General features: G+C 45.9%; 1 protein-coding gene across 4 annotated transcripts in view; it reads right to left on the reverse strand.

Moving 5' to 3' along the window:
• Positions 1-2,035: 2,035 nt before the first annotated feature.
• The window catches only part of KTN1 (kinectin 1), a 72,340-nt gene continuing 50,425 nt past the window's right edge, over positions 2,036-23,950 (reverse strand). For 2 of the 4 annotated variants that reach the window (XM_084287281.1, XM_084287280.1), the window contains exons 28-44: positions 23,177-23,214; positions 22,079-22,169; positions 21,898-21,966; positions 21,446-21,483; positions 20,389-20,479; positions 18,290-18,376; positions 16,361-16,450; positions 15,198-15,278; positions 14,682-14,771; positions 14,502-14,594; positions 13,338-13,409; positions 12,750-12,833; positions 12,468-12,551; positions 9,987-10,070; positions 8,258-8,350; positions 3,588-3,711; positions 2,036-2,542 (exon numbers count right to left, since the gene is read on the reverse strand). In XM_084287281.1, the coding sequence (XP_084143407.1) occupies positions 2,538-2,542; positions 3,588-3,711; positions 8,258-8,350; positions 9,987-10,070; positions 12,468-12,551; positions 12,750-12,833; positions 13,338-13,409; positions 14,502-14,594; positions 14,682-14,771; positions 15,198-15,278; positions 16,361-16,450; positions 18,290-18,376; positions 20,389-20,479; positions 21,446-21,483; positions 21,898-21,966; positions 22,079-22,169; positions 23,177-23,214 (1,314 nt within the window). In that variant the 3' untranslated portion in view covers positions 2,036-2,537. The remainder of the gene's footprint in view (positions 2,543-3,587; positions 3,712-8,257; positions 8,351-9,986; positions 10,071-12,467; positions 12,552-12,749; positions 12,834-13,337; positions 13,410-14,501; positions 14,595-14,681; positions 14,772-15,197; positions 15,279-16,360; positions 16,451-18,289; positions 18,377-20,388; positions 20,480-21,445; positions 21,484-21,897; positions 21,967-22,078; positions 22,170-23,176; positions 23,215-23,950) is intronic. The other 2 variants (XM_084287283.1, XM_084287282.1) reach the window with 2 other exon arrangements.

Below are 23,950 nucleotides of genomic sequence, written 5' to 3' on the forward strand. Positions count from 1 at the left end.
GGCTCCGCTCGGGGCCAGGGGTGCTCGGCCCCGGGGGCACCTGCAGCCAAAGCCCTGGGGAGAGGGCTGGGAACACGGGCAAAGCATCAGCTCCCCCTGCACCCCCTGATTTTTCAGCTTCGTCCTCCAGAGAGGGGAATGGGGTTTGCTCAGCAGGGCTTCCAGCTGCCTTTAACACCTCTGTACATCTCCTAAAGCAGAACAGAAAGCCTGTACTGGAATTTGAAGAAAAAAAAGATGTCTTGCATCGTCTCCTGGGAGGATTTCTGCCAAGAGAGATGTGAATGATGCCACAATTGTCTCTCCTTTTAAACTAAGCTCTGCAGCACCACTTAACCCCCCGCTCTGCAGCTTAACCTAACAGAACTGAGGACCTCGAAACACCACCAGGTTTCCATTTGGTTTCCATTTCCACAGGTGGATCACCTTTACTCCTTCAAACGCTGCACCCAGAGGCCCTCCAGGCACCTCCATCACTTCCAGGAACATTTCTTCCTTACCTGAGGCACCATAAGCACCTGCAAAACAATCTTTGAGAAAGAGGAGCCCTCACATCACCTGGAGACCCGTTTTCAGTGGGACAGTGCCAAGCTCCAGCCAAGCTGTTGGAGATGAAGGACCAGGAGGCTCCTCAACCCGCTCTGCATTCATGGCTCAGCACCTAGGAGGAGCAGGCTGTCTCCTGAAAGATGCAGGCAAATGGACCCTGCTCCAGTTGCTGTCTGTGCAACCTGTTTCTTACTTACCATCACTTTTTCCACATCCAACAGGCTCTTGCAAAGCAGCTGCCCCGACCTGAAGACAGAGAAGACCACGATGGAAGGAATTCACTGGTGCCCATCCACACGGGCATCCACAAGCAGAGGAGCAAAGAAAGCCAAGACCCAGACCAGCCAAAGGAGAGCATCTAACCCAGATTTCCATCCCAATGCATGTTAGAAAGCAAACAGGACAGCCAGGAGGATAACCAAGGCCACAAATCAATTGCTCCATAACAGAGAGCCCCCCTCCAATTCCTTCCTTGCCCTGGAAGGATTTGTACCACAGACTCCAGGCCAGCGCTGCCCTGAGAACCATCAAGTGGGTGCATTTCCCAGCCTCACTTCTCTGTCTCAGTGCCACAAAATGCAGGTCTGCTGTCCTGCACAAACACCCCAGCCAGTATCTGCTTCCTTGTGACTTGTTTAACCACATGAAGCTGCTTTAAAGTGGAGGAACTTTCTAGCTGCGGTGCTCATGGGGATTCTGGATGGGTAAAACCAAAGCACCACAACACCCCCAGCTCTGAATAACCCCACTGACACTCACGGAATACATCCAGAAGTAGTTTCAGATCAAGCCTGCATGAATCCACTAAGCTGCTGCCCACCAACAAAACAGGCAGCCTGATGCCTGCTGAAGGACCAGCACCTGACCATAACCTGGGCAACTGTGGAGCACTGCAGGCCTTGGGTTTCCCTTAGGTCAAGTTGTAAGGGAGAGCCCTGGCATCAGAAATGCTTTTCCTGCTCCAAAGCACCCATGAAACAGTTCGGCTAAAGGCCTTTGTGTTTTACTCTGTGAAATAACATCTCTAAGGAACTGACTGTTCACTTAAGTTTCAGCTGCAGTCAGTGAAAGGTAGCTTTTGTACATGTTTTTTGTACAAAACCATGTTTTAGAGTTCTCTTTCCCTCTTCTGAGCTGTTCCTTAGCTCTCAACAGGATTTGCATCATCCAGGAAACCACCGAGTCCTTGTCAGGATGAAACATCTCAGCCTTCTGTCTGGTCAAGGGGGCTGTGTGCCAGAAGAACAAAATATTAACAAAAAGAACACAAAAGCAAGAGCATGAAAAGCTCAGGGTGAGCAGTTTGAACCGTTCTACCTCTACAATTAATTCGCTTTGGCCCCCAACTGTTTTGTTGCCTTCCCTCAGACAATCGCGTCCTCGAGTGTTATCCAAAACTCAGCACGAGCATCTCATTCTGCTTATTTAAGAACCTCACGCAGAACCGAAGGCTTCCTCCGAGCTCAATGAAAAGAACAGAAACACCTCGAATAATAGCATCCCTTTATTTGCTGACACCATTACAAAAACTGATTACATTAGCAACCAAAAAAAAAAAAAAAGAGGAGTGTTTACTTGAGGTTGAAGTCAGAGGCAACTAATCCCAAAAAATGTATTTAAGTAAAACAGTGTACAACATCAGTATTAAAATGTTATAGCCCATTGGTGACTTTACCGTGTTGGAGATTTCTGAACAAGTTTTATTGAGCAAAATAAGATAGAAGATTACGTGTTTACTGTCTCTCCAGGAATGTAACGGTCAAATTATCCAAACAGGTTTTCTTTTTATTATAAAACTAAACTCTGGAGGTGTCTACAGAGTTGGGTTTTTTCTTTAAATCAGTAGTCTAACAAGGATTAGAAAAGACAAAACTCTGTTCAGTGTTTCTGACGAAGTAGAAAGGGTGAAAACATAAATAAGGCTTTAATTTGGCAAAATATAATACAATGCCTTCTGCTATCCTCAAATCAGCGATTCCCCCGTGACTTCATTCTGCAAAAGAGAGAGAGAACACAACGTGAGCCCAGCACTTCCCGGAGGGAGCACTCAAGCAAATCCACACCCAGCAGTTCAGCAGCTCACACCCGCAGCTTCGTTAGCATTGGTCAGTGATGAACCTGGCACTGATGGGAGGCTGAACAAAAGCAGCCCCACAGAAGCCAAGATGCAGGCAGCACCTACCTCCCACAACCCCGAGGCAGCCCTACAAAACCAGCCTCATCCACTATGAGCATTCTAGTACTAGCTGCCCATGCTGTCTTAGAGGCAGGAGCAGAAAAAATCCTTAGGTTAAGGAAAAAGCAAGCCACCATCCTCAGTAAGTTTAAGAGGGAGTTCTGACATGTCTTGCACGCTCACTGCCAAGACTTTGCTGCTTCCCATATTGAGCAGTTCGCAACCCACCTTCAGAGCTGCTTCCAGCTCATCTCACAGGGCTTGCTCACAGATTCCTGACAAAGTTCACCATCCCAGCTTAGCTAACTTGGGGCCCTTTCAGAAGTTTACCAGCATGATGTAAGTCAACCACTGAGGCCCAGGTTTCAAAGCTGGCTGGATATTAAAATAAAAGCCTTGCTCGTGTGCCTGTAATTGGATCAAGAGTTCATGCCAGGCTGCTGCTTTAGATATTCATTATCGCCGTGACCACAGCAAGCCACTGCTGCTAACTCAGTGGAGCCCAGTGGGGTTACTTGATATCCTCCATCCCAAAGCAAGCAGAGCATGGAAGCACAGGTGCTTTGCTCACATAACTGGGAAGAAGGAAACAAGGCACAGGCGTTGTGTTTTGCAGGAAATAAAACTTTGGGAAGCCTGCTGCATGGAGTGGTGAGCAGTGGAAAGGGATGGATAAAGAGCTACATGTCCAGAAAGGGACATGGGGTGTGAAATTAGTCCCACCTAAATGAAGTCTGGATCCAGAGAGGGATAAATCTGGTGTGTACTAGCAGCTTTAGATGCAGTGCACGTAGGCAGTTTCAGGTTTTAACGCCTGGCTCATTAAACCTGGACAAAGCCATCGCGGACCAGCAGCACCTACCTACTAGCTGGTAGTGTTCCCGTCCCTTTGACAGCATTTGGCTTACTGACACGAGCAGCTTCTTGAGATGACCTACATCCTGGTTAAGATTCACCGCCACATTTAGTCTTTTATCAGTCAATTCCTGGAAGAAGAAAAATCATTAAAAACTCATTTACAATCTAATTACCAAGAAAGTCTAGAATTAGCTCCTCCATATAAAATTACAACTCCTCGCACAGATGGGAACAATTCGTGTAAGTCAGAGGGTTATGGCCACATTTAAGGAGAACATTGTTCACAGGCAAGAAGCCATCTCCCATTCCAAGGGATTACCTGCACACTGCACACACCGGTAAGAGCATCGCTGATCCCCTGCTCCTGCCCTCCCTAGGGCTGCACTGACTCACTGCTTCCAGGAATTGTGCTCCTAACCACAGCTCATCCAGCCTCAAATCCATGCCAAGTGACCACCACGCGTCCCTGCAAGCTGTGCTCCAAACCCCAGGCTGAGGAGAGCGCATGGGTTATCAGGCAGGTGGCTGACCACGGCGGTGGTGGCCCCATAGGGAGGATGGTTGGAGCCCACAGCTGTACCAACATGGCTGTGGGACCACCAAAGGTTTGGTTTGGACAGGGGGAGCAGGCAGGCAGCTCGGGGGAGAGGTGGATAGTGGTTATTTCAGCAGGCTGGCACATGCTGCAGGCGTGTATCCCTGGCTGAAGTCAGCAGGAGCCACGGCTGGCTGGTGTCCCTGCATTTTGATTTTATTTTTTTTGTCCAGTGCCCTTTTCAAGGAGCCGAAGGAGCCACTGAAACCTTTCATCTGTAGGCCTACTGCCCTCTGTGGGATCCTGTCCTCAGCAGGACGTAATAACCGAGCACGAGGCAGCTCCAGCTGTGAGTGCTGACACCTTCCCCTGCCCACACTGCAGCACCAGCGCTCCCGTTCAGGCTCAGCACCTCGGACACTGGCTCTGCCCCTTGGCCTCCCATGGGTTCCTGCTCTGCTCCGAGCCCCCAGCAGATTCCTGCTTGCCAGGGGCACCCAGGCTTGGGGAAGGACCTGGCAGAGCAGTGTAAGCACCAGTCAGCATGGAGACACAAAAAAAAGGGCTGCCCAGAGCTAGAAGCCCGGTTTCCTGAAATGAAGACACCAAGCTTGCCGTTTTTTCCTTTAAAAACAAGGAGCTCATCGGTTTAATATTAATAGGGAGGCACTACAACTCTAAACAGACTTCCCTTCCTGCCTGCCCTTCTCCCCAAAGCCGCTCTTGCTGCGCTAACGCTGATCTAATCCTCGCTTTATTACCCTCATTGATTACCTCCTCCAGAGCCACACAAAGGGCTCCACGTTCAGATACACCTGCAGGAGAGCTTCCTTCTGCAATCCGGCAGCCACAGATCAGCAGATCTGCCTCGGTGCCAGCGATGCAGAAGATCCCAGCTCTCCGTGTGAGCACAGACGTTTTCGCGAGCGCTCAGCACCAGCTGAGAGCAGCCTGCCAGAACGAGACCGATGCAAACACGCTGGTGCCAATCTCTCCCTGGGGTTTAAGGGAAATTAGAGGGAGTTCACGGAGAGCCACTTCCCCAGCTCCCACTTCTGCAGAGCTGCTGCAAGGCACAGGGCAGTAAATCAAACCCAAGCACCTGCCCCATTACAGAGACCGCTGCGGGCTCAGGCAGGAGAACAGAGCGATGCGTCGCCAAGCTCTCGCTCGCACGCCACTGCTAAACATTTTTCTGCCCTAAAAATCATTGGGAATCTGTATCAGAGTAGCTTTAACCCATTTCACCCTTATTAAGGTAGGAAAGCAGGGCTGTTAAGGCTGAGAATTTGCTTAACAGTCTCCTGCAGGTTGATGAAAGCGGAGGAAAACGCAATTAGCATCGCAGCAAATGACTGAGTCGTGGCACTGGCCGATGGTGCTGGCAATAGGACTGTGTGTGTTAGAGGAACCAGCACGAGCACAAGCGATGAAGGAGCCTTTCCGTTCACCCTCAGCCCTCCCCTCCTCTCCTTTCCTCGCTCCTTCCTCTTCCTCCCCTCTATTTTGTGGCTCCATTAATACCGCTCGGTGTTTACCCGTGAGTTACAGGCACATCCCCAGCCCTCCTGGGATCCGATCCCAACCAGCAATCGATGGATTTGGGCCAAAAACACACACACAGCAGCTTCTGTTAACCCAGGGCTGTGAGGCTGCCTTATGGGGCCAGTGCTGAAGCATCATTTGCCCTCTCTGGTTAAGCTGCCTGATGTTTGCACACACTGCCCCAAATCCCCTGGATAAGCAGAGGTCTGGAAGATCTCCTGGGGTCTGCAAGATCTCCTGGGGTCCTCTGCAATTCCCATGTCCCTCCTGCCAAGCATTGAGCTGACAGATTCAGCCCTGCCACGCTCTCCATGTACAGCACCTCCCATTTCCGAGGATGGGGTGTTTCACACAGATTTGGGGGAAAAAGCACGTTAGATGGCACATAATCCTCAAAATAAGTTCGCCACCGAGGAGAGCTGCTGAATATAAACGACCTCCTTACAGCACACTGAAAGGCAGCCTTTAGTCATCAGCCAGTCCCACAAGTGACAAGGAGGCTGATTAGAAAACCCAAATGCTCTATTTTTAAATAGAAAGAAAAGGAATCTAAAAGAAAACACCGAGTGTCTGAGGGTTTACGCAAGCATCATTTCTGAATTTTGGGGGCTGGGTCTAGTCCCCAGAAGGAACTAATATGCTCGTTTGCGAGCATGTGTTTTCAGGTCCTTCAGGAGAAAAAAAAGGCACTGTTGCTAGGTGGAAGTGGCTGGAAGACTTTCTTTTTTAATCGGCGAGCTATTTTAAGCTAGGTTTTTAGGCTTCCGGGGAGACAGCTTTTTTTTTTTTTTTTTAAAAAAAAAAAAAAAAAGCAGCAAAATGGGTTTAGAGAAGGAGAGAATGTTCTAATTTCAGCCTCTGCCGATGGCTACCTGTTTAGACAATTAAGATTTCTACTAATGAAGGCTTAATTACAGGTTTATTAGGAGTGTTTTTTCCACATTTCCCAGAATAAAGCAATAGATATTCTGGAGGGGGAGCCTGGATGGGGCTCCCACGCTGCTATAGGGGAGCAATCCAGAATCCAGGGGGGTTGTGCAAGGCTCAAGGGATTAAAACCAGCTCCAGCCACAGCAGGGCAGATCTAACAGCGCCTAGCTGAGGGTCTGCCAGCACCTCCAGCTGTGAAATGCCATGGCTGAGGCTGTACCACCACACTCCTGGGGGTTTATTTCCAGCTGTGATGGTTGTTGGGGGACAGCCCAGGGATGTTTGAGGAGCTTTGAGATGTGCTCGCTGCTTGTTTACAGTGGGTGAGCATCCAAACAGGTTGCACTGAGCTGGGAGAGCTCCACGAAGAGGGAGAATGGGCAGGACAAGGGATTTCCCTCATGGTTGGTTGTGTTATTACCCTGCCCCAAACCTTGCACCTGCCTTTTTAGCACCTCCATCCATCCGTAGCATCAGTCCCAAAGGCAGGCCACCAGGAAGGCAGAGCAGAGGGCCAGCAGTTTGTCACCAACGTGAGGAGGGCTTTTCCTCTCCGTCCTGCTGCAGCCAGACCCCGAGCACCCAACTGGCACCGTCTGACCTTCTGCTGGCCACAAATACCTCACCTCCCTTCCAGGAAACCAGCTCCCAGGGCTGGGACGTGAGCGGTTTCACAAGCCCAGCTGCGTCTCTGGCTCTGATGTGGTCAGCCCACAACACAGAGGTCGATCAGCATCCGTGACTGATCGCTCTGGGAAAGACATTTCATTTCTGCTAACGACTACAAAGGCAAAGGCTTTTCTACAGTGCTCCTTAGAGGACTCCTGGCTTCCTCTTCCAGCTGATGAAACTACTTATTTTCAGTGGCTAAAGCAGTCGATATAAATTATTTGTCCTACCAGCAAGCACTCGTCTCCCCCTCAAATGACAGCGTTTCCTTCCACTCGATCCATCAGAAGGAAGCGGGTAATGAGTTCCATTGACACCACTTAGCTGTGCAAAATGTGCTGGGAAGACATCTGCTTCAGCCTCCCCAGCTGCCTTCTGCAAAGCTGTTCTGAAGCTGACGTGAAAGCTCTTGTTTCCAGGGATGGGGAAGCCCTGCTACAAAGCCAGGACTCAGCCGCTCGTACAGGTGGTGTCTTTTTAGGGCCAGCACTCTGGGAGTAACCCACAGGGACAGGTGGTTACCCACTAGCATGAGGAAGAAACCACCATAGACAGAGTTCCCCCAGTTCCAGATCCTGCAACCCCTTTACACATGTCAACCCAACAGTTAGTATTTTAAGCTTAGTTAGTAATCAGATCTATTTTTAGCCTCCTTTCTTGAAGGAAGGAATTTGGGTATCTTCCCTGAACTCTTCCCACTTTTGCCCAAACCAAACCAACAACCCTTGGCAGTGCAGATCTCACGTCCAGAACCTCTCCCCCTCCTCCTTGCAAATTTGAGCCGTGGCAGGAAGTCACAATCCAGACGACAGCAAAACTCCCGGTGCTTAGAACAAGGTCAGCATCCCTGGGATACAGCTCCAGGACAGGAAACTTCATCAAGCCTCAATCTTCCCATCAGCAGCACGTTTCTAAGCAAGACGTGACTTCCCAAAGCTCACTCTTAGCATGAAATTTGTGCTGCCCCTGAGTACGGTCTCAAGAGAAACACTCACCGAGTCTGTGCGAACGTCGCTGTTTTCAATAACGTTGGCATCCCCAACCACTTTGCCAATTTCTCTCTCAAGAGATGCCAAGGACTCCTGGGCCTGTAGGGTGGGAAAAGAGAAAAAGAACAAGGGAGAGAACAATTAGCAAAGGCTGAGAAGCGAACCCCCAACTCTCTAGGAGCAATGCTAGAGACAGGAAATCATTGTTCAGTAGGAAATGTGTTTCATGCCAAATTTGCTCAGGGGACCAACACATTTGCCAAGATTGACATGTCTCCTTACAATCAGTGCGCCGAGTGTCAGCCTGCCTGCATTTTAAAAGCAATTCTGTGGGGAAGCTCTAATAGTCTCGTGTCAGGTTATTAGGTAAAAAATTGCACATTTTTTTTCCACGTGAGAGCAGCAGCACAGGCAGGTCTCTAGAAGCCGGATTGCAGATTTTCATTTACACAAAGCACACCCTGTACCAGGGACATCAGCGCTGCTCGCTTCATATGTCAACATCCAGCATAACTGTCCTGAGCAAAGTGTTTTCAATGCTATCACAGCAGATCTCCTTTGTCTTCACTTCCTGCAGAGCTTGTGATCATATCTGTCCCCGTCCTTATCAGACAGCCTGCCTCCTAGCCCAGCAACAGCTCTCCCCCTCCAGCCCTGCAAGAGCCCAGCCCCATTTCCTTGCAGTGCATCAGCTTCCCCCTTCCTTTTTTTTTGTCCCCTTGCCTTGCTGAGCTACACAGCTGAATTTCTCATCCAGCCATTGTTTTTGACGAACACAAACTAACTTTGTGGAATCACATCTCAAAGCACTACAGGAATCTCCCCCTTGCTTGACAGTTTGGTCAGAGTAAACCTTGTTTTGCTTTCTTCCTCTGCTTCCCATCACAAGCAGAGTGCTCTCCTCCTTCCAGGACTTTATTCTCACCTTTAAGGAGAAACTCACCTCCAACCTCTGCTTCACATCCTCTTCTCATCTCCAAATACCAGGAGATGGCAACAGAGGTGTTTTATGTCCCACTAACCATTCTTCAAGCTGCCCCGTGACAACAGCCCAGCTTCCACGAGCAAACACATCACCAGGGCACCAGGAACATCCTGCCAACCACCCCACTGGCCCACTGATTCCTTCCCAGTTTCATGTCATACTTGTGGCTAAGAAAGCAGCCTCACTGAAGGAACAAGGTGGTGTAGATGCTGAAGCCAGACCTCAGCTTCTCTGCAGCCTATTCTTGTCTCTGTATATCAATTCTCCCATGAGAGGCTCATTTCTGGGGTGACAGCACTGAGACCTCATATGCTTATAGACTTCCAACTCCATTCCATTTTCCAAGAGCAGTTGTTGAGGAAAAGCAGAGGTAACCCCACGTGCTTGTCCCATCGAGCTTCCGTAGAGCTAACGTTAAAGATCTACCAACTGGCTGTAGCCCAGGAGATGGCAACCATGTGCAAATGGGCAGGTGGTTTGTTAGCCAACTTGTAACCACTGCCATTCCAGTCGGGATTTAAAACCTTCAGGCTCTGATGTGGGTGGAGGGCTGTGGGATGGGATATTTGTTAGGCTGGGTTTCTTTAAAGAATTATTTGTCAGCCCCAAATCACCACTTGTTCCTGCTGGCATACAAGTATCACAAACAAGAGGCATTTTCAAGAAAAGTTTCCCAGCATTTTAAAAACTAGAGATCCTGATGACTCAAGTAACACTGAAGATCTGCATCTCATAAGGGTCTCTGCTTACCTTTGGCAAGTCACCAGCCACCTTCTGCCTCTCATTTTGATCAACTTTGAGTTTTGATAGTGTTTCATTTAACTGTGTTTTCAGCTGCAAAATAGTAACAAAAAAATCAGTTTTACACACACGCAGATTTAATTTGTCTTTCCCCTGGATTAACCCAGTGCACATGGACTGCAAAGGGAGCGAGATTACTAAAAATTACTGCACGCACTTGATTAGTCAACATATATGATGAGGTTTACAAGGACAGTCAAGGAAGAGAGATTCCATCTGTGCAGACAAATGTAAAGAATGGAAACTACAGAAGAAAAGACATGGTTGGAATCAGCTTTATTACAACTGGTCTCAACTTTGAGGCTATATTGCCAGTAAAACTATTAGCAGTACTGCGTGTATGTAAGCCTCTCCAAGCACTCCTATCACAAGTCAGTCAAGACTTCAACTTAATTCTTGGTAAATATGCCAAAACGTAGACTGTCATCTTATTAATTCAAGCTAAACAGTCACCTTACTGCCAAATAAATTAAAAACAACAACAACAACAGCCACCCCTCTACTTGTCATCTTAATGAAGCACCACTTGTTACAACTCCGTTGACTTAACCAGTCTGCTAATGTCACATGAAGGAATGAATCACTGACAGGGGTATATTAAGTTGTCGATCGTGTTTAGATTCAGCCCAAGAAGTGAAACTATTTCAGTCAAGTGGGACAAATACTTTCTACCGGCTGCCCTTAAAATACAGCTTTGCAAAGAAAGGATATAAACATTTTTTTTTTAAAAAAGAATATTTCGATTGCTCTTCAACACAGCACACAGAATGAGCCACAGCACTTAAGGCGTGAGCCTCAAATAGGAACACTAACAAGAAGCTTGAGTGCCAATTCTGTTGGATTTGTGACTCTGAAGTGCACTGCGCTAATGTTCACTCTTCCTGCTGTCAATCTTCTTGGGAGCCAGCAGGGGATTACAGAAGTGAACAATAGGCTACTCAGAGTACCAAATTCTCACTAGTTCCCAACCTCTGCATTACATTTGTCTCATGCACGGAAGGTTTCCCCTTCTGGAGCACCTGTACTAACGGGTGCTGGTTTTCTACATTTGGAGAAGCACCGCTGAGCTCCTCTGCAGCATCTGTTTCTCTCTCCTTGCTCACTTCATAAGTTAGATGGGATTTCAAAATATATTTCCCAAATTTCTATCTCCCAGCCTCCTGCCTACTGAAAAAAAACACAAACTCATACACTGGACAGCATTCCCAAGCCATTTGCACAGAGGTACTCGTTTGCCACCTCCTCACTCTCCAGCCAGCACAGCAGCATCAGATTGCAGAGTCAAGCTGCCCTAGCAGGGAGCTCAGCTTTTTAAGCTTTTGTTGTTACAGGCATAATAGATTGTTGCCTCTTATATTCGAGAGGTTGGCGTTTACTGATTAACTTTAAGATATGCATTCAATTCCCATTTCCCTTGCTTTCAAAACGAGAGGCTTTGGTTGCTGAGGAAGGATGCTAATCAGTGCTGTACTAGACTTGCCAAGCATACGATTAAACTTAAGTAGATTGTGTTAGGGTTGTGGTTTTTGGTTTTTTATATCAACTATTTTAACCCAGTTACATTAGCAGCGGTGCCCTGGTGAGATCAGCAGCTCAGCCTGCAGTGACAGGTTATCCCATCAACTACCCTAAAACCCAAAGACACGGTGACAAACAACCTTCCCTGATTCCGTCTCAAAAGCACAATGAAAGCACTGTTCAAGCACAAGCAGAGGAAGGACCTGACTGCTGCAGCCTCAGAAAAAAAGCCACTGAAGCAAACGAGAAGTGAAAAGACTCAAATTGGAAAACCATGCATTTGGGGGGCTATAGGTCTGGCCTCAGTTAATCCAACTGCTTCTTGAGAAAACCTGGAGCATGAGCATTATTGGCTGGAGAGCATTTCTAGCCAAGCATGCTTACGTGGTGCATGCCACAAGCCAGAACAGCTATTCAGCCACAGCAGAATGCCAGCTGCCAAATGGCTGGGTACTCTGAATTAATCTAATGTTGTTTTGGACCCATTGCTGCATGTACAGAGAAGGATGGAAAAGCCTCCATGCAGTCAGAGCATGGTTATCACTGGTGCATCCTCCAAAGCTTTGGGAAGAACAACCAGAGAATAATCCTCAAATTCAACTGATGAGAGCACAACTTTTGCTGCTCCGAGGGCATTACATTTGCAGTTCCTTACGCCTACACTGTTGATTCTCAAGAAGTTTCAGGTATGAAAGTCCTGAAGACTTTTTCCAAAGTCTTAAGAACCAGACATGCTATTGTTAGGAGCAGAGAAAGAGACAAATTGTAAAAGTCAGACTACATAAATGATTGCAATGGACAAAAATATCAAGCTGAAGAGGTTAGCAGAACAGACAGGATTTGGAATAAAGTCTCCGCTTCGTAAGTATGCTGGGTGTCTAGTTTTTGCCCAGCGGAGAACAAGCTTCTTACCAAATTTAACTCTTCATTCTGTCTTACTGCTTCAGAATATGAATCATCAAGTTTTTTCTGCAACTCAGTCAACAGATCTTTGAGCTGAAATGAAGTTTAGAGTTTTAGGATTTGTCTCCTTAGGATGCCCGCTTTTCTTCTGCTCAGTTATTAGTGTGTTGCTCTACCCTAAGGTCACAAGCATATAAACCCCTCAGCCGCAGGGGCTAAGCGTTAGATTAGTTTGCCAGCCAACTGGTAACCAAACGAAAGAAAAAGAACAGTTTGGTCAATTATGTTTACCTCTCTGACTTCTGAAACATAAGTAGATCGCTCTATTTCTGCCTTTTCTAGTTCACTTTCCAAATGTTCTCTCTCTTTTTTAAGCTAGAAACAGAAAAACAGAGTTAAAACAGACATTTTCAATGTCTTCCTTGCAGTACCATTTTCTTTATTTATTATTAGCTATGAATTTCTATCAAATAATAGATGACTTTTAGAGAACTTTTCAAATCCAATGACTGCACAACACCAATTTAAACTGTTAGACTTCAAAAAGATAAATATAGAAAGAATCATAAAAAAGAATCAAGCCCCAAATTACTTTGATATATCTGCTTGTTGGTAAACTGCTCTGTCTCATCCCAAAGAAAGGGCCCCACTTTCCAGAAACAGCAATCCAGTGGATGAGTACTGAAGTAAAAACAGGATAATTTCCAGTACTCTGCATCTATGCTTCTTAAAAACACTGGCCAAAAGGTTCAGCTTGAACTACAACACAGGCTGCGCTACTTGCATGAAAGAAGGCCCAGTAAGTGCAGATTCACAGCTCAAGATTAAATCATGTTTTGAATAACAAAAAGCTTCAAAGAGAAAAACACCTGCACGTACAGTTTCGACTTCTTTGATTTCTTCTCTTAACCTCTCTACCTCGTGCTCCAAGGAAAGGACTGAAGAGCGCATCTGCAGTTTTCAAGCAAGATAAAGACATCATTTAGTTGGTGTAAAACAAACTCTCCATATACACATAGACTTGCTTCTACGATTCAAAAAAATATTAGGGATGATAAAAACCAGTGACTGAATAAAATAAGATGCTCACTCAAATAATTTAACATACTGAGTCTCCATTATGACACTTTTCGTACTTCATCCCAACATGAGAAGTTCTGACATGTATTTAGAGCCTAGATGCCCAAAAGATTTGGGATATAAGGACTAAAGCCAGCTGTCCTTCAGTCATGGTAGGAAATAGCCTTCCCTGTTAAGTGACTAGGAAAGATATTTCCATTCATGAACTACACGTAGCTAAACCCAGCATATTTTGCCTTATTACAGACTGTGCAAGTACAGCAGATGGTAGCACATCTATAGTTCACGAGCTGAGAGACTTTTATAAGACCCTCAAACAAGAGGTTTATAAATCATCTGTATGTTCGCTTCAGGCTCATGCTCCAGCAATCAAATTTGCTAAGCAGAAGTACTTCAGAAATATTTTTTTTCACAAACACAGTTTGACCTACTTTAACTCCAGATGAGGAAAGAAACATAAAAGTCTTTTTTCTTGCTACTTGTGCTAGCAACAGAGCCCTCCTAAAAAGGAAAGCTTTGCAAGCAATTTCAAGTGTAATTAGTTGACCATAATGGATTAAGTGCTATTTTAACAGCTTCAAAAAAAAAAGTTATGATTATATGATACTTAAACCTTAGTACAAAGAATCTGTATCTGTTCACAAATGGACTTGAAAAAAAAAACAGATGCCTAACAGAAATACAATTTGAGCTGCCAGGATGATAAAATTATATTCTTGGGCACATTAATGGACACTCTTAGCATGAAACAAAGTATTGCAGCAGAAAAATTCTTCTGCTATAAGGAGGAGTAGTTCCTATTATACTGGTTGCAGACTTCACCCTTTTCATCTGCTGGTCATGCACACATCAAACCAGGCAGCCAGCACTGTTCTACACCAGCCTTTGTGGCTCTCAAACACCTTCTGCTACTTCAAGCAGAAACTGCCTGGCTACTGAAAAAAAACAGGTCTTCAGAAATACCTGTTTAAGTTCCTTCTGTGATTCTTCCACTTTTATCTTCCATTTGCTTTCTTCCTCTTCCACACTCCTCTGTAGCCTTTGTAAAATCCCCTCCTAAAAAGAGTGTGGTTTGAAAGCTTACAGCAGAATAAAGGCAGCTTACAACATCACAAGGCACAGGTGACCAGGCATTCTGCTTACCGTCTCTGCCAGAACTGATTTGTATTTCTCACACTCCAGTTGCAACAGTATGTGCATCTCCTCAGCCTCCTTCAACTTCTGCTCCATAGCCTGAAAAAGCAGAAAGGGGACCAGAAGAGTTTAATCTCAGCTGAAGATTTAAGTCCTATTATTTATTTCAAATAGCAAGCTGATGGCATTCCCATTGGCAGGTTTTTCTTTCCAGCCTGTACAAGGATGCCAAAAGCAAGTGCAATGTTCACCACAAGTTACTGCAGTAACTCCACATTGCCTAAAACCACCCCAGTTACTTGAAAGAGTGACCAGGCATTTGAAATGTGATTAATGTTTTCACAACTCCAAAAGGTCCTTTTCAAAAATGCAAATGTATTTCCAATATACATTATGCAAGTAGCTGTAAAACAATTATCTCATCGCCTGTTCACCAATTTGAACTTCATTCCTGAGCACAATTTGTGAGATTTGTACCAGAGAACATGCAATGTCACACACAAGATGTCCACTGTTTGTGCTTACCTTGACATCTTCGGATCCCGAAGCCCCTCGCAAATACTCCTTAGCCATCTTTTCAAATCCACATATCCATTCACTGTGACTCTGTTGGGAAACGCATTCAGTCAGAGCTCCAAGTAACCTCAATCCATTTATCTGGAGGACATTTGTCTCCCAGCTGCAGGCTTACGGAGCAGTGTTTCAGTCCCCCAGTTCCCATGAGCTAAGCAGCAGCCTGACAGCAGTTGTTCAGCTATTACTGTACGCAGCAGACAGTCAATGGGCAGCAATCCAGGAGCACAGAGTTATGAGGCAGACACAGTTCACAGGGGCCTGGAAGCACTAAAATCCAGCTGGGTCACTGAGGTCTCCCTGCAATTGTCAGGGCTCTCTGATAACTATTTCAACACTCAAACTTTTTCCAAAAGTCTCTGAACCATTAAAACAGACGCTTGCCGTGTAATTCTTGAAACCTCACTACAGAGACTGCTTTATAACCTTACACAAACAGCCATTTTAAAGGACTTTCTAGTTCATCACAAGACTAACTTCAGGATATAAAAGTATTCATTTGATAATACTTTTAAAAATTAATATATAAAACCTCTAAATGTTACAAATCACACAGACCCCCACTTTCTAGCCTTGCTTTACCTCATTCACACAGTCTAACCCACACAAACCCACTGCACTTTGTTTGCAAACAACTGAAAGCCATTGAGAGCATAAAATTGGAAGGTAGTGGCTTTCAAAGAAACTCTGGGAACAACACAAAGCCTTCTGAATTGTATCAGCTGGCAGCAAGGCAGCGCAGCCCCTCAGAAAAGAGAGGCCAGCAAAGATCTACCTGTCAGGCAAAGAAGACTGATACCCATCCCATCAGACAGCGAGCAAACACACAGCAGACTTTATCTGCCCTGAAAATTTATCATCTCAGAGACACGGTAACACAGACAGGTGAGACAGATGTTAGGGAGGTTAAAGAAAATAAGAAAAACTAACATTTTTCTCAAAGTAGTTAAGCTCTGCCTCTCTTCTGCTGGCAGTTATGGGTATCAGCAGCAGAAAGCATTCGCCTCCCACTGGAAAACCCTTGGGGAGCAGACGACCACAGGGATGTGGTGCAGGCTGCCAGCACAGTGGGACCCCAGCTCCCCAGCTGTATAGGATGAAGAGACTTCTCTTACCACATTAGTAGGAAGCGAGACGTTCGGGAACAGCTTCTGGAGTAGCTCTCTGGTCTCCACTTCGGCAGCTTCCAGATGCTGCTGCCTCTCCTAAAGCAAGAAAACAGCTCACATGAAACTGGGCAACATGCTGCACTGACAAGGCAACAGCCTCTTCTACACCTACAGTAAACCTGTTTAACCCAGAAAGGTGGTTTGAACTGAGGAAAGGCTCTATAGGCTCTAAAATTGCCACTAAATTACTTCCAAAATTGACAGCAAATTGCTTCAGAATTTGGCCTTCGCATTTGTTCACGCTTTTAAGCTTTTTTTCATTAAGATCTCCTCCAATCTAGCCTGCTCGTACAGCACTTACACCATTGTTCACTTGTTCACAGCACAACACAAACTACAGGGTGCTGAGTGACTGTACCCACAGATCACACCAACACTTCCACTTTGGTCGAGCAACCTCAAAAGCAAGTTGGGTCAATCAGTATTTTAAAAAAAAACAACACACTTTTAGGAACTATTTTAGGAGGAAAAGTCACCATAAATTAACATCACCACATAAAAAATGGAGAATTACTAAGTCAAAAGTAAACTTTGTGTTAATGCACATTTGAACCAGGCCAAGAAAGCAAGACTATCTTCTAAATATTACTTGTAATTACTTCTAAGTGCTTAACAGGGAGACCCTTACATCCTCCTCCTCCAAGCTGGATGATATGGGAAATAATTATTAGAGCTGTGTGAAAATCTTCTGTTTTTTTTTGTCATTGCTCTGCAAATGGACATACACAGAGCCAAGGGGCACCACATATCCCTTGCTCCTTTACAATTTATCTAGCATTAAGAGCAGAGCAGCCACAGGACACTTGCTTGCTGTGCTTGTGGCTGGTGGGTTTATTTAGGCATACCCCACTGCTCAGCCAGGCTCCTGCGTGAGTTTAAGTGCAGAAAACCTAACCCCTGCTCAAAGGCAGCTTCCAGCAAGCATCCATTGCTAGTGTTTGTTTTTCTTTTCCTTTGACAGTGTTACTGCTCTGAGTTCCTCTGCTGCAAGAGATCGGTGGCATTAGTAGGTTGGGATCCAGAGACAAAAACGGACAGGAGACACATTAGGTTGTGACGCTGCGCGAGGTGCGTTAGTTTTCAGCAATTCAGAAGCCACCAGTAAGTGGCAAATGGCTGCTTAATGAAGTCTTCGGACTGCAAGAGAAAGCAGGCAAGCGTTAGCACACAGCAAAAGCAGGTACACAAACTCCCCGAACACAGGGCTGAGCAAAGAGCAGAGACGTCTCCCAAACACAGACACGCAGCCCCAAACTAGAGCTCGTCTGCTCCTGGCTACCTGCCTCCTGTTTTTAAAATTACTTTGATGCACAGTGAATTCTGCACGGTGACAATTAGCACAAAGTCATGCTCATAACTAATGCAAGCTCCTTCCAGAGCAATCCGTGCCCCGTGTCATTTTTAGCATTGGGTTTGACGGGACCTGTCAAGCTTCAAATAGTTTCAAGGAGGAAATTCACAACTGCGGTGACATAAGTTTTCCTGAGGAGTTCCCAGGTTTTGAAATAATAATCTACTTCTAATTCTACGTGGGGCCAATAAATTTATTCAAGCACAGAGAAAGCCCAACAGATGAAAGCAGGCTGCTCACCAGCGGTTTTTATTCCAGAACTCCTCACAAAGTGATTCACGACAGCTCTAACAATTATGCAAACAAATCAAAAGTCAGCATGCCCACAAATTAAGGATTAAAAAAAATAAAAAGAAACCTGAAGACGACAGGGAGAAGCAGAGGTGAGAGTATATGAATGATCACTCAGAACAGACTGTATTTAAACTGCAGTAAAAGTTAAAATGCCTCCATTCCACTTAAAATAAACAGCTGCAGAGCTGCTTCTAGCTTAACGTATCGTTTCTAGCAGTTAACATTACAACCTTGGCAGTCTTGTTCACTTTGTCCTGCAGCAATTTTTCAGTTGATGCCAATGCCTCCATTGCTTTCCAGTTTTTCTCCCGAAGGTCCTAATCATTTTTAGAAAGAATGATTTCAGTTCAGCCAATATTGAAACCGTTTCCACTTTTACTTCAGAGATATATTTTGCATCACACTCCACCATTTGCATTTAAATGCTGGTTACTGCGGGATGGTTTTGCTGGGTAGGATGACATACACGAGCAAAAAACAAGTGTCATGTTCAAAGAGGTCCAATGAAATAGTGCCAATTTCTCCCCAACCTGCCCCCACATCCAAAATCGATCCCAGTGCTACTGGGCTGCAGAGCTACCCTGCTAGCGACCCCACACTTTGACTGCACTTGTAAGAAGAGAGAGGGAAGTTTCCAAAAGTAGTGAGAAACACAGACACCAAACCACAGATTACACGACAGAGTGTTAGGCATGTCGCATTGCAGAACCCAGCGTGAACCCGAATACACATGGAGGTGTACACATTTATGCCCCTGATGGTGCAGCCGGATCTGCCCGTGCAGATCCTGATGCCTGAGAACGAACCTACTAAGCCAGGGCTGACTGCAGGAACACAAAGCTCAGGGCCCTCTGCTCGCAGCACCTACCCACACAGCTGTGCCCAGAGAAAACCCTGGGTGGCTCACCAGTGCCCTCCTGGAAGGCTTTGGGGTTTTTCACCAGACCAGCAGGGAAGCAAGGCAGCACCGTGCTGCGTCTTTCTTGGCAAGGTCATCAAACGTGTACTCCACAAGGCAGCGCAGTTATAGGGCTGAGAGCTCTCACGAAAAGTAAATGCCTTACAGCTCTTCTCTAGGAAGGACCGTGGGCCTCGTGGGGAGGAGATTACAGTGTTTGGGACTTGGATTTTTTTTTTCCTCTTCCTCCAAACCCTCAGAGCAACCTGCCTCAGCGAGGGACTGTTTCTGAGAGGCATCCGAATCCTAGCACATATCTACGCTGGCTTTTCTTAACCACTTCCTTGTCCCACCTGCCTGTCCTAAGAGCTGTTTCACAGGCTAAAAAACCAAAATTGGATAAAATTGCAGTGTGGCAAGCTGGGACCTATAAACATGGTGTGCCTTTGTCAGTAACCAGGTTTGTGCTTGCACCACGAAGGGCACTGCGACCTTGCAGCTCCTCTGGAAAGGAGCCCATAGGAAGCACACAACTTCCACCTTTCCAGCTCACCTCTTTTTTTAAGACCCAGCCACCTTCCCCCTACTTTCTTTCAGCTCTTAAGCAATGCTACTTGCTCAAAAGCAACACACAATCTCAGTGTTTTCCTTGTGTGCATTACTTATATCATCTCACTTTTAAGCAATAAGGCACATTGCGTGGTATTCAGCGGGTTTTATAGGCTATCAAGGAGAGAGAGAGAAGTGAGCCAAACCCCTGTATTCTAACAGCTTTCTTCCATCTAATTTAAAGATGCCATTCTCCTGCCCTCCACAGGTAATGTGTTACATGGAGGTACTTCAGAGATCTCTAGTGGAAGATACCCTCTCTATTTCACCCACCAACAACCCGTATTGCACCGTCGGTGGCTGCTGCAAAGGAAGGCTGACTGCCCACTGCCTCCCACAGAAGAGCAGGATCATCCACTCCCAGGAGTGGGGAGAGGCAGATCTGAGAGCCCTGAAGGTAGCGCCTCCTCCCTTGTACCCGCACGACAAACACAAGTCGGGCAGAGCACAGCCCTTTCATCCTCCCACCCTCCCTCCCCTAACCCCCTCTCCTTCCCCTGGGAAAGGACACGTTTCTGAACAGGGCTGACGAGGCAGAATCCAAGGCTGAGAACTTGCTGCAGGATGTGTCCTCCAGCCAGTCCCCTCCCTCTCATCAATTCAGCAAGATGTCATGGAGCTGGCAAAACTTGGAGCACTACGGGATGCTTATTCACTCCCAAGAAAAACGAGGAGTGTCCAGAGGACACAGTATGGCAGACAATCGTCAGAAATTTCTTAGCAGAGCACCCTAGGCATTGAGAGAAGTGTTGTGCATGAAGGTTTGGGGGAAGGTTGCCGTTTTCTTTTCTGAAGGGAAAGGGGGGGGAAGAGTTTTCTTACGTTGTTCTTCTTCCTCTGTTGCTCAAAAGCATTTCTCTGACAGGCGAGCTCGTTTTGCAGACTGGTGATTTCCTTCTCTTTCCCTGCAACTCTGAATTGGCAAAAAAAAAGAATCAAACAAGTCAGGAGACATTTCAGACACTTCAAGTGAAGCAGCGCTGCCCTTTCACATATGCTAACTTGCCTTCTCTTCTAGCAACATACCCCCTTTGAAAAACTGCTCTCACCACTTGGCAACACTGTTTGCTTCCTACTGCTCTGTGAACTGTGGGCTGTCGGAGCAAAGCCCATTGTAAACCTGTTGTTTGCTTACAACAGGCATCTGCACACATTTATCAAGGCCATGGAAAGGCAACACATTAGACGAGGATAACTCAGCCAGCCCACGCTAACACAATGCCACAAAACAGGCATTGCCTGCTGAATAAAAGCATTCCTTTTCAAGCACCTAGCCCGCAATTTATAAGTCACTTAACTTAAAAGAAAAATAATTCAGCCAGCAAAGAAAGCATGACAGTGGCAATTTGTGTAGCACAGTATAAGCTGGCGTGGTATTAGCTTCCACACAGTGCTTTAATGCACTTCATCTTGACGTTATAGCATCCTTTTACCCCAAGACCTTCCTTGGGAACAAATTTCTACCAGGTGATTTCACGATATGAACAAGAGCCCTCTCCGTGGCTGAGGGTCTAACAAAAAAAAAGCTTGTCACTTACTTGAAACACCAACATTTAACTCTTCAGACATACAGCTGAGTTAGCATGCATCTCAAATTAAATCAATCGTGGCTTGCTTACATTGTGACCGTAACACATACAGCAAGCACTGCTTGCAGAAGACTGCAGCCGCAGATTATTAATATGAGCAGAATCTTTATGTTCAATTCTTATTAGATGTTAAAGACATGAGCTGATTTTTTGCTTGTTTTTGTTTGTTTAGCTTGCCATTTCTCACCTAAGTCTATCATATAGTTGGCATGTATTTCATACTCTAAATTCTCCACGCAATAAGTGAAATGAAGCACTAATTACTGCATTCAACTTCTGGCAGTACTCACACTTGCAGAAGCTCCTCGCTTTGGACAGCCAGAGATGCCTACAAACAGATCAGAAACTCATTAGGAGCAGATCAGCAGCAAAGAGTGATGCAGAGAGCATGCTCTGCCTCGTTAATCAAGCACTGCTGCAGCATTCAGCTCCCCTTCAAGGGAGTCCTGCCCAGCCTCCTTTGGCCAGGAGAACCCTGGCTGTGCTACAGTGTGTAAAGACAGGGTAGAAAGCTAGACAAGAACACAGGAGGCATAAGAAACAGCACAAGGCTGCAAACCCACACATTAAAGGGAAACAGGGACAGATATGCAACAGCCAGAAAAGCTGGCTTACTGCAAGTCAACGCTGCAGTTGTCCCTGGATTTGCATGGTTAATGCAACTACTGGTTTTCCATGAATCCACGCAGGCTACCGCAGCCCGTTGACTTCACTCAATTAACAATGCAATTAGAAGCCGTACCTGTTTGCAGTTCTCCTGTTTTAATTCTTGAATTTGAGCTTTGAAAGATTCATTTTCCTTTTGCACGTCCTATTTAAAGGAGAGACACAATGTTTTATATATATGTATACAGATAACTATACACACACACAGAGTACATGCACTCCCCCTTACATCACAAGGTACTTCACCAAAACTTTACCTGCAATTGTTTTACTTGGCTTGCAATTTCTCTCTCTTTTTCTTCCAGTACGACTTTCAATTTCTGCATTTGTTCTTTTTCCTCTTTCAAACTACAGAGGTGTTTTGGAAAGAAAGAAAAAAGAGTTAAAATACAAATTGATACTAAGAGACAGACGCTAGCTGGGACAAAGTTTTCAACAGCAGAAAACAACTAAGCTTCATATGCTATGTATAATCAGCTGCCACATGGAGAAGCAGCCATTAGAGTATGGCTCTAAATCAAAAAAACTATCCAAAATATGTGCCAGCTGCAGGAATGTGTATGGCAAACACTTACCTGCTAAGAACTGGAGTGAAGCAAGCCAGTCATTTCATGCGTCAATCAGCAAATGGGCTTAGTCATGACTGATCTCAGTCAGAGCAGTAGTGGGAGAGGAGCAATTGATTCCCCAGGCGAGTCCTCCAAGCCAGCTGGCTCTGAAGGAGGTGCCAGGCACAGGCTCCCAAAGGTGAGGCTGCCTTAGGCACCATAAGCAGGCTGTACAAGAGCCCTGCTTGGAGGGCAGTGCTTTACAAGAGCTGCTCTGAAGACAGAGTCTCTTTTGGCACAATCACATACAGGCTCTCTGCAACTTAGAGCAGCCGGACAAAGCAGAGTCAAAACAGAGGGAACTCGTGCTGCATTTCTTTATAAAACAGGAGCTGGAAAGCTGGTCATCGCATCTCAGACTGAAACCAGCAAACTATTCATTGCTTTTTACCAACCCTCAGGTACTTAAATCCACACTCTTTTTAAAAACTTGCTAAACAGAAGGAGAAATTATTGCTGGATGCAAAAAGGAGCAGCAGTTTCACTGGGTAGTAGAGTCCTGAGCAATCACTCACTTTTACAAAGCGTATGAACACTGCTACTTACACCAGGCAGGGACGCCAGACACTTGCTCTAATACACAGCAGCAGACGTGCTGGCTAGCGTGCGTCCATCAGCACTAACACCTCATTTTAGCAAAGCCCATAAAATCCTTGAAACTCTCGTACATTCCAATTTAATATAAATGCCAGCACTGCGTGCATGTTATCAATAGGTGCTTGGGGAACTGCTACTAAGCATACTCACAGACTCTCCAGGTCCTGGACATGGGATGCAGCAGGCACCTGAAAAACAAAGCAAATCCCAATCTCATTTTGACTGCACAAACAGCGCCAGTGAAGTCTTCAAATTAACAGCAACGCTTTGCAGGGGCGCCACACAGCTTGCAAGACACTTGCCAAGGAAATACTGGCAAATTTGCGTCATAACAAAACACACGTTGCTCCAAGAATATCTAAACACATGGATTTCAGAAGCACAGCTTACACCAAGCATCACAAACTTTGCACCAGCCAGTTTCTTTCCATTCCACCTTTCCCCTGGGATAAAGGCCTGTCTAGACATCCACGCAGAATAAGAGTGTAGCTCAGCTTCTCCCCTGTATCACCACCAAAACCCAAACTGAGTGGGAATACCACCTTATTGGAAGGATTTCTCCAATTACACCTGGCTTTGAGAACATCCAATCAACTGTTCTCAAGTCCAGTGCAGAAAATCAAGAACCAAAATATCCCAGCCAATTGCAACTTCTGGAACAGGCAAAGACAGGAAGAAATCAGAGCAAAGCTTAGCCACTTCCATGTAAGCTGCTATGCACACAAACAGCAAGAGCTCCACCATGACCCATAACCCTGCAGGGACACTACTTCAGTGTGTCAAGAAGGTACCTAGGACACAGCTATGCCTACATCTGTGAGCTTTAATGTCTCCAGACCAGGGCTACTCTTTAAGGACAGCATCATCCGAGTTAAAGAAAAGCTCTCAGAACTCAGTAACTGTGCAACACCTGCTTTGGATAAA

This window comes from Netta rufina (genome assembly GCF_964035555.1).
Source record: "Netta rufina genome assembly, chromosome: 5".
Classification (NCBI taxonomy): Eukaryota; Metazoa; Chordata; class Aves; order Anseriformes; family Anatidae; genus Netta; species Netta rufina.